General features: G+C 48.0%; 1 protein-coding gene and 1 long non-coding RNA gene across 2 annotated transcripts; one reads left to right on the forward strand and one right to left on the reverse strand.

Annotated features, from left to right (window-relative positions):
• The first annotated feature begins 4,072 nt into the window (after positions 1–4,072).
• Positions 4,073–6,002, forward strand: LOC100279595 (Transcription factor TCP14). Its single transcript, NM_001152592.1, has one exon. The coding sequence runs from the start codon at positions 4,403–4,405 to the stop codon at positions 5,540–5,542; it is 1,140 nt and encodes a 379-aa protein (NP_001146064.1). The 5' UTR covers positions 4,073–4,402; the 3' UTR covers positions 5,543–6,002.
• Positions 6,003–6,744: 742 nt separating this feature from the next.
• On the reverse strand, positions 6,745–9,810 carry LOC103629933 (uncharacterized). Its single transcript, XR_002263186.1, has 3 exons — positions 9,125–9,810; positions 7,616–7,732; positions 6,745–7,411 (listed from the first exon to the last, which is right to left on the reverse strand). It is a non-coding gene; the product is annotated as an uncharacterized lncRNA (long non-coding RNA).
• Positions 9,811–10,455: the final 645 nt, after the last annotated feature.

Here is a 10,455-nt window from a genome sequence, read left to right on the forward strand (position 1 = left end):
CCAGAGAGCACTCGGCAAAGAAAAGCAGCCGTTACGGCGCCGGGTGACAGAGATGGCGGCTTTGCCGAGTGTTTCTGGTGACACTCGGCAAATGAGTTATCTTTGCCGAGTGTCTGTCCGGCAGCACTCGGCAAAGAATCCATCTTTGCCGAGTGCCACTTGGGACACTCGGCAAAGAGCCCGCCAGAGAGGGTCCCCATGTCAGGCTCTTTGCCGAGTGTTCTGTGTGGCACTCGGCAAAGCCGACCTCTTTGCCGAGTGCCAGCGACATAACACTCGGCAAAGAACCTAAATCGGTGCCCAGGTCTGTGCTCTTTGTCGAGTGTTATGACCCTGACACTCGGCAAAGCGCCTCTTTGCCGAGTGTTACACTCGACAAAGTGACCAGTATATACCTTTTTTATTTGTTTTTGTATTCCATCCACACAAACAGAAGATATCACATATATATCACATATATACATCACAGATATCATCACAGACATAAATAGCCAACACAGACATAAAACTGTCACCACAAACATAAATATCCATCACAAACATAAGTGTTCAACACAAGTATTAAACACAAACATAAGTCTCAAACGTCGCAAGCTCTCACATAAGTATCAAACACAGACATAAGTATTATACATAAGTTCTGAAGTCTAAAACAATGAAAACACAACACTCATGGAGGTGGGCGGTTTGACCGGGGCTGCGTTGGGCTGAACCCTTCCGGAGGGTTGTTGGATGCCGCCCCAGATTGGCCCTGCACAGAGAAGAGATTGCATGTGTTATACCAGATGCATTACAAACATCTAACTACAATTTTGATACTCACAGGAGTGTGGAAGAGAGCAGAGTCAACTGGGGGGAACAATGGAGGTGGCGGAGCGATACCCTGTGCGGCGCCAAGGCTCTGCATGTACTGGAACATCTCCGCCATCCTCTGATCAGTCGCCGCCCGCTCCGCCATTATCCTTGCCTCCATCTCTTGACGTTCCCTCCTCTCTTCTTCTAGTTAGGTCTGTAATATTACAAGCCAATGTTATAGTAACTCAAAGAGTAGGTATATAACTCAAGGAAGGACGAGTTACAGAAGCACTAACCTCGAGTTGTTGTATGCGATGCTGTGAGCTGTCGTGCCGAGGTCGTATGGCTGGACTCGAGCCCGTGCTCCTTGCTCTCACCTGAGACAGAGTGGGAGTGGAGGACGATTCGATTGCCCCGTCGGCAATCCAGTACCGCCCATGTCTCTTGCCTCCTCCGACCATCATGAGCACATCGGGGTCGATCGGCTCGGTGCTCGGATCATAGTCTGGGCCATGGATCTCCTACGCCATGGCGGTGTAGTCATGGAGGCGGCTGTAGACGGCGGGGTTGGTGTAGGCCTCGGGCCCGTCATCCGGGTTGTAGGTGACGTCGGACGTCGCCTTACCCTTATGGGCCATAGCATAGGCCGAGAAGGTGGAGCAAGGCCTGCCACCATGTGACGCCGACTGCAACGAAAACCAATGAGATAGTTAGAAATAATATGTAACTTAGTGCTATATATCTAAATAAAAAAGGTGGCATACCCATGCTTCGGCATATTGGCCCAGGCTCCGGCTGCCTTGGTGGTGGGAGGGGCCTTGCATCATCAAACGTCGTTCCCGGCTAGCGGTGTGCGCCTCGTCCCACTCAGCCGAACACCACCTATCCACCATCTGCTCCCCGCACAGAGGATGTGCGGCGCACCAATGTGGAATCATCTACAAAGTAAACACGTAAAGTGCATATCAGAAGATAAAATAAAATTCATGCATGGAGTACTGGTAAGGGCACGGCGGGGAAACAGCGGGGGCACGGCAAGGAGCGCGGCGGGGGCGGTGGGTGGGGGCACGTCGAGGGGCACAGGCGAGGGCGAGGGGCTATGCGAGGGGCACGGCGGGCGCGGGCGAGGGCACGACAAGCGTGGGCACAACGGCGGGCTACGGGCACGGGCACGACGAGCGTGGGCACGGCGGCGCGAGCGCGGTGGGTGAGGGGTACGGCGGGCGCGGGCACAACGGTGGGCGAGAGGCACGGCGAGCAAGGGGCACGGCGGGCACGGTGGCGACGGCGGGCGCGGCTGCGGCGGCGCGGCGCGGGCGCGAGGGCACGGCGGCGGCGCGGGCGCGAGGGCACGGCGGCGGCGGCGAGGGCGCGGCGACGGTGAGGGCACGGCGGCGGTGGTTGAGAGTGAGTGAGAGAGTGAGGAAGAAAGCGTTGTCGTTGTATGTACGCGTGCTTTGCTGAGTGCCAGATCGCTGACACTCGGCAAAGCTGTCTTTGCCGAGTGTCCCCTGGGCAATACTCAGCAAAGACTCTTTCTCTATTCTTTGCCGAGTGCCACCCAGTTGGCACTCGGCAAAGCTGTCTTTGCCGAGTGTCTTCATTAGACACTCGGCAAAGCTGTCTTTGCCGAGTGTCTTCATTAGACACTCGGCAAAGTATATTTTTATTTTTTTTATTTTGTCTCCCAAACTTTTTGTGGTATGTTCCTACACTATGTAGACCTACATGTATCATTTATGGACAATTATAACAGAGTTTTCAATCGTTAGTAGATTTAGTTCGTTTATTTGAAATTCTTCGGAAAATTCAGATTTGAACTGCAGATCACTCGAAACTTGGAAAACCGTGCATGAAAAAATGATATTCATGTTACTTAGCATAAGTTACGACCGATTCCAGAAGCGTACCGGAAACTTCGAGCAACATGCTCACTAAACATGGTCATGAACTTGCCATCCACATGTTTTAAAATTGTATAAAACACAAACAAAGTCAGAAAATCATATGATATCATGTGTAGTGAGCATGTTGCTCACTAAAACTCTATGATTTCATGTGTAGTCCTCTATGGTTTCTACACATAGTGTATCACAACTTTCTCCAAACATTCTAAAATTTTTATCACAGCCTGTAGATATGATATCATGACACGTGGACAAGTTTCATGATTTTCTGACTTTGTTTGTGTTTTATACAATTTTTAAACATGTGGATGTCAAGTTCACGACCATGTTTAGTGAGCATGTTGCTCGAAGTTTCCGGTACGCTTCTGGAATCGGTCGTAACTTATGCTAAGTAACATGAATATCATTTTTTCATGCACGGTTTTCCAAGTTTCGAGTGACCTGCAGTTCAAATTTGAATTTTTCGAAGAAATTCAAATAAACGAACTAAATCTACTAACGATTGAAACTCTATTATAATTGTCCACAAATGATACATGTAGGTCTACATAGTGTAGGAACATACCACAAAAAGTTTGGGAGACAAAATAAAAAAAATAAAAATATACTTTACCGAGTGTCTAGAGATGACACTCGGCAAAGCCTCCTTTGCCGAGTGCCTAATATTTGGCACTCGGCAAAGAAGACTCTTTGCTGAGTGCCAACCGTTGGCTCTCGGCAAAGACTGACGGCCGTCAGCTTTGGGACGGCCGCTGACGGCTCTTTGCCGAGCGCCCCCTTTGCCGAGTGTTTGACACTCGGCAAACGTGTCTTTGCCGAGTGGGGTCCTGTGCCGAGTGTCCAGCACTCGGTAAAGAGGCTCTTTGCCGACAGCCTAACTTTACCGAGGGCGGCTCTCGGCAAAGCCGTCTTTGCCGAGTGACCGACAAAAGGCACTCGGCAAAGAGGCCAACACTCGGAAAAGCCTCGGATTCCGGTAGTGTGTAAGCGCTAGTTGCTAGTAGGAAGATTGTGTGTGATCTCAAATCGTAGAATTTTTCCGAGAGTGCCTCAAGCAACTTTGCTTTCCTTAACATCAAGAGAGCTAAGTGTGTGTCTACTCTAGTTTGCATTTCGGCCTTATCCTCATCAGTCCTCATTCCTCAACCCCTTTGCTCTCCTCTTATCTCCCAGCGCACCTTTAATGCGTCGTGATCTCTATCCTCCAATCCCGACAAAGTACACCATCGTCTCCTGTCTTGATGTTCTCTCTCTCGCTCCCTCTCTCTCCCCCCACTCTCCTATCATATGCTCCTCTCTTCTCCTTCCTCCGGCCATCGTCCTCGCTGCAACGCACTAGATTTGTCGACAAACCCAACCAGAACTCCATAAAATAGTGTCGATCACCGCAGACACACCTCCTTCCCTCCCTCTCTCTCTCAAATTTTTTTTGCCTCCGACGGCAAGCACCACAAGCGCAAGCCCTCGCTTCCTTGACCTCACTCTTTCGCTCTCACTAGCTCTAACGCCGCCGTCGACTCGACGGCGCTGCCGAACCTCTACTGCGTACTGCCCCACGTCATCACACCAAATCAGGTTAGCAGACCCACAAGAACAGTTCGTGGGTCAGCAAATCCATTCCTAGGACCGATATTCCTCCAGCTCCCTGAACAGGAAAAAAACACATCTTTGTGTGTATTTATACCATGGTCTAATCGGCTATGGACGCCACCGGAGATGCCGGCGGAGGTCGCCGCCCCAACTTCCCTTTGCAGCTTCTGGAGAAGAAGGAGGAACAGCCTTGCTCCACGTCCCCAGCAGCTGCTGTGGGTGCTGGGGCTAATGGGTCGGGAGAGATGCAGATGAAGAAGGTGGCGCCGCCGAAACGCACATCGAGCAAGGACCGGCACACGAAGGTGGACGGGCGCGGGCGGCGCATCCGGATGCCGGCAATCTGCGCAGCTCGGGTGTTCCAGCTGACGAGGGAGCTGGGGCACAGGACGGACGGCGAGACAATCGAGTGGCTGCTGCAGCAGGCGGAGCCCGCGGTGATCGCGGCCACGGGCACCGGCACCATCCCGGCCAACTTCACCTCGCTCAACATTTCTCTCCGCTCCTCGGGCTCCTCCTTCTCCATCCCAGCGCACCTCCGTGCTGCCGGTTTGCCCGGCCCACGCTTCAGCGGCGCGCGGGGAGACCCGTGGGAGCGCGTCGTGGGCCTCGGGTTCGGCGGCGCCGAGGGTCCTCCATCTGCTACTTCGTCTCCGCTGCTGCTAAGCTTCCACTCCGGCAGCGTCGGCCTTGACGTGTCATCACCGTCGTCGTCGTCTGCTGCCGCCAACTCCGACCTGTCGAAGAAACGGCGGTGGGAGCAAGAAATGCAGCAGCAGCAGCAGCAATACCAGCAGCAGATGGCCGGGTACACGCAGAGCCAAATGCCAGGAACCGTGTGGATGGTGCCGAGCAGCAACGCTCAGGCCGCAGCAGCGGCTGGCGGAGGCGGCAGCAGCAACAACGAGTCGATCTGGACGTTCCCGCCGCAACCAGGAAGCGGCGACGGCGGCGCGGCGCCCGTGTACCGCGGCGTGCCGAGTGGGCTACATTTCATGAATTTCCCCGCCCCGATGGCGCTGATACCCGGTGGGCAGCAGCTCGGGATCGGCCACGAAAATGGCGGCAGCAGCAGCGGAGGCGAGGGCCACATGGGGGTCCTCGCCGCGCTCAACGCGTACCGGGCGCATGCCGTCACGGTGGCTGCGCCGGCGGCGCAGAACGGAGCGGAAGGCGGCTCTAGTCAGCAGCAGCAGCGTGGCGGCGGCGAGCGACAAGACAGCATGAGCCCCAGCGACGACGACTCGTAGGTCTTCTCGGAGGCTTGTGCTGTGCATGCACTGGTCCGCTAAGGCGTCGCTCCTGTTTTTAATCTGCGCTTCTCTTGACTTATCGTTTGCGTTTTCTTCGGTTTGCGTTATTATAGCCTTCTCTGGCTCCTTCACATTCTATATATTGCAAGCACAGAGTTCGATTTCATGGCATCTGAAACAAATTCACTCTCCAAAGTTCGTTTTGGTGTGACCAATCGCATCAACAGAGACGACGACGATGGCGGGGAATCCATGGAAGAGAGGCTTTGGATTTTGTTAGGGTTCGACGCGGCCACGGCAAAAGATGGAAGAGAGATCGACATGGACACAGCAGCCATTGCCCAATGTTCAGCCATGCATATGATGATCCTTCTTCCGGGACTAGTTAGGGGCCCGTGCGTTGCAACGGTTTCTATATATCACATTGATAAACCTTGCTTTAATGAGATAACTGTTGAAACATGTTCAATTGAGCCGGACCTCACCTCCCAAGTCAAACAACTATAATCGAACGTAACTTATCTCAAAATTACTAAATTAAAAACATATGTATCTCAGTTCATAGTCTGTCAGTGACACTGACACCTGGTCGATAAACTAAATATGAGGCCAAATAGCAAGTAGGTAAAAGGCCATCAATACACAAAATCGTCTAAGACTGATTCAATCAGTTCTTCAAAATCATAAAACGGATGCGCCTGCATGGCTGCATATGGGAAAACAAAAATACTCTAGGTCAATTGATTCCAGAGTTAATAGTAGCTCCATCTTAAGAAATGCTAGTTTAAGAATATGTCACGTCACAAAACCAAATACTCTGTATTGAGGATTGGGTCACATATCGTGGGTCGAGAATGTGAAGTAAGCATGTGAACTTAAAGCAAATATAGTTCTACTACCATGATGCTAACTTTCAAATATTATTATGGAGCTAAATGCTCAACGGGCTACAAGGCAAAACATATGAACTAAGTTCAAAGATGACCCTATGCCACACAAATCATTGAAAACACTAAAGAAAGTAGAATCATGGAACTCAATCCAAGTATGTTAATAAGTAGTACCTCACATTCACTTATTAGTACCCCAGCCATACCATGAAACAAAAAATCAGTTCGATAACGTGAGTTATATATGGCCAATATACAATACAAATAATGTCTCCTGGTCACTTCATGAATTCAAATCATACATTTTACTTTCGGAAAACAAAATTACGAACAAATCATGTCTATTGGTTATACCAATTCAGAACATAGGATAACACTGCTCCTTTCACTAACCTTGTAGCAGGCAGGTCAGCTGAGTAATGGTGATGAGTGACATGTTGTTTGGTCCTATAATTTTACACCAAGAAAGAATTTGGTGGAACAAGCATCCCTCCAGTAAAAAGAAAGTAAAACAGGCGAAAATGCAAACTCTTCTACTTGATTATTGAAATCAAAAGGTGGCCCCCATGCTCTAGCAAAAATGAAGCATTAAACAACACAATTCAAACACAATAAGATACCTTCCACCCCTTACATGAAACAAAGATTTAGCAGACCATCAGTTCCTGGCTTGAATCTATATATGCATGCTAAGTATCCATAAGACAAACACACGGTAAATGAGTGATGTGATCTGCAAGCAAGATGAATCTGTTGGTGTGATCTGCAGGTATTTATTCATTTTTCAGCACATTTATAATTTGAATCTTAGTGGATTTCTACAACGAAATGAGTTACAACATCCGAATTAGTAAGTATAAACCTGATGGTTGAACGCGTACACCATAGCTCGCTCACGCTTTACTGCTGCTTCTTCCAGTTGTTATATCCTAACAAGAATTTCATCCATAGTATCCGAGCCTCCATTCCATTCAATCTAATACAAGATGGAAACAAACAAAAAATACAATGTCATCAGACAAATAAGTGATGTGATCTGCAAGCAAGATGAATAAACGATGAGAACATGTGCATGTCAACAGATCAAAGCACAAAGAAGAGGAAAAGCTGTGAGATGAAATGAAATGCAAAGCACATGACATAGGTGAAGAAGAGCAGTATCGGATTTAGGCCCACGTACATTAGCCATCTTGATGCCATCCACAACGAACGGAGCGTCCTTCTCGCCCGTGCCAGACTGATGTGCATCGACGACATGCTTCACCGTGCTGGACACGCCTCGTCACCTTCTCGCCACCTAGGGACGCCAGAACATAGGTGAGCAGCACAGGATATAGGTGAAAACTGCAGATCCACGCTGTACATGGAAGGTTAGCGGATTGTAGGGGAGTGGGTGTCGCCAATGGTGGGGTTGTTTCTACTCATCCGGTCGTTGGCAAGGGGTTGGGGATGCTTGACAAGGGTATGCTTATCCAGTGGCGAAGATCTTTCCAGTCACAGCCACAACTTCGTCGAGTTTAGTTCGAAGATGCTTGACAAGGGTATGCTTATCTAGTGGCGATGGAAGTGAGCCACCAGCTCAATGACGATGTCGTTTTTTTGAGAGCATGTTAATAATACGTCATCAACAGTAGGTTGTATGCAGCTAACTAACAGCTACTCCCTCAGTCCTACAATATTGGTCGTTTTAACTTTTGATTTTTTATACCTATATTTAAACACATGTGTAAAACAAATACATTAATTATTATATGAATCAACTAAATAGGTAGAACAAATTTTATTTTAATTTGAGTAAGGCACAAACTAAACTCAGCAATACTAAATCCACCTCCACCTGTTTCTCTCACAAAGTTTCTTAAAATATGTGTATCTGATGTTTCTCTTATCTCTACTTCAACTCAACCAAAAAAATGATATAAGCAGCTTTTATAGATTACTTACACAATCTTATAATGCTTGTTACAATATCAAGATATGTTTAGGATGTAAACCTCTAGTAGCAGTGCCTATATCATAAGGCAAGTGTTGTTATTGTATTCTTATAATACTTGCTCTAGTATCAAGATAAGCCTATGATGCCAAAACAATGTAACCTAACTGGCGGGCCTCTACGGTGCTAGTAGTAGTTCCTATATCTTAAGGCAAGTGTTCTCATTGTATCCATGTTAGCTATTTTATTTTATTTTAGGATAATTAATTTTATAGAAAAAATTAGCAACGTTTATTTGTTCAAATAAATTTATTATGAACATAGAATTAATGATTAAATATTACACACTATATTTTTTGTATATTTGATTTAAATTAAAAGTCTTCGCTTATTTTGGAACGGGGAGTACATCACATTTCTTTGGAATACTGACGCTGGCACTTGGATTGCAGCAGATTCCTGGTCAAAACTTAGATATCCTTCTTTTGTTTTTCTTTAAGCTATATCAGAAAGAAACAGGAAGACTGCTTGATTTCATACGAGCGTAAAGAAGTTCAAGATTCATAAGGATCCTGCATCGATCACACTAAGGGTAATTGAAAGGATTGAAAGAGCTAGAATCCTGGTTGTTCGCTTCAGATTAAAATCAGTTGTTTAGACTGTTACAGCTACAATCCATAAAGACGAAAATACTGTAGAAGCAGTACAAACCCGGATACAAACTCATCGGCACTTAGCTTGTTAGCTTGGACTTACCTGGCAGAATACGAAGCAGTGAAGATCAGTGTGTTCAAGAGTAGATCAGAGTTATCGCCCTTGATTCCAAATAGCCACTTTCCCTATGTATTCAAGTTAATTTTTTCAAACCAATCCAATATACATGGGATGTTTCGAGGAACTGGTAGAAGTCCTGTCCCAGGGTGTTTCTCCACGTAACGTTACTGATGAAGTTCCCTTTCCTTCCAACAGGTGTTCTCTTCATCAGTTCATCGTTTGGGGTTGGGGACAGATTCTCTAGCCAACGCCAGTGCACCCAGTGTATCCATGATCATGTTGACCCAGAGCAATTGAACAACAGTAAGAGGAGCACTCCCTGAATCAGCATGAATACAAACGATGAGATGTAGGTTTATGAAATAAACAAAAGGGCATTCAAAATACGCTCAAGTACTATGAGGATTTTCAAAGCATAAACTAATACAGGATACCAGATGTACCACATTGACAGTGAGCTGAAACTGCACAAACTTCTGAATGTTGATGTATACTGATCGACCCCATCTTGCAACAATGACAACAATAGCGGAGAAGCTGTCATCAATAATGATGACATCAGCACTGTCTTTGGCCACATTCAAAAATATGTTTAGAGTGAAAAAAATCAAAATGGGAGTAAACAGTGAATTAATTTGACATATCGTGTAAGAGCATAATGAAAGAGCAGAAACCACACTATTAAATGTAGATAAAATATTAATTCCAAGATGTTTGATATAGGTATCAACAATAGTGGCTAGTTTATTTTTTAGCAATGTAAGGGAAATCTTGAAATTACCTCGGTTCCAGCAATGCCCATTGCGAGCCCATGAATCGCAGGAGCATCGTTTGTCCCGTCACTACCAGTCACAGCCACAACTTCGTCGAGTTTAGTTCGAAGAGGCTTGACAAGGGTATGCTCATCCGGTCGGTGGCAAGGTAGATATGGGGCGAGGTTAGCGGACGTCTGCGCGCAGATCCGCAGCGTCGGACACTCCCCTTCCATGGAGGCTGGGGCGCGCAGATCTGGTGCGGCAGCGGACGCTCTCCTTCCATGGAGGCTGGGGCGGCGGCGGACGCTCCCCTTCCATGGAGGCTGGGGCACGCAGATCCGGGGCAGCGTCGGATTCTCCTTCCATGGACGGCACGGACGCGGACGATTTTGGAGATTCTCCTTCCATGTGGCACAGCGCCGTCCATGGAAGTCCAGGGCGTTGCGCGGCTGGGGCCTGATCCATGGTCAGCCGATGGTGGGCGCGGACAACCGTCCATGGAAGTCCAGGGCGGACGTGCGCAGATCCGGGTGTAGGAGAGCGTTGATGGCAGTCGTG

Source organism: Zea mays, chromosome 6 (genome assembly GCF_902167145.1).
Source record: "Zea mays cultivar B73 chromosome 6, Zm-B73-REFERENCE-NAM-5.0, whole genome shotgun sequence".
NCBI classification, from domain to species: domain Eukaryota; kingdom Viridiplantae; phylum Streptophyta; class Magnoliopsida; order Poales; family Poaceae; genus Zea; species Zea mays.

Bases quoted from the DNA above. Each gene is read 5' to 3' on its own strand.
- LOC100279595 (NM_001152592.1), top strand. From the start codon at position 4,403: ATGGACGCCACCGGAGATGCCGGCGGAGGTCGCCGCCCCAACTTCCCT.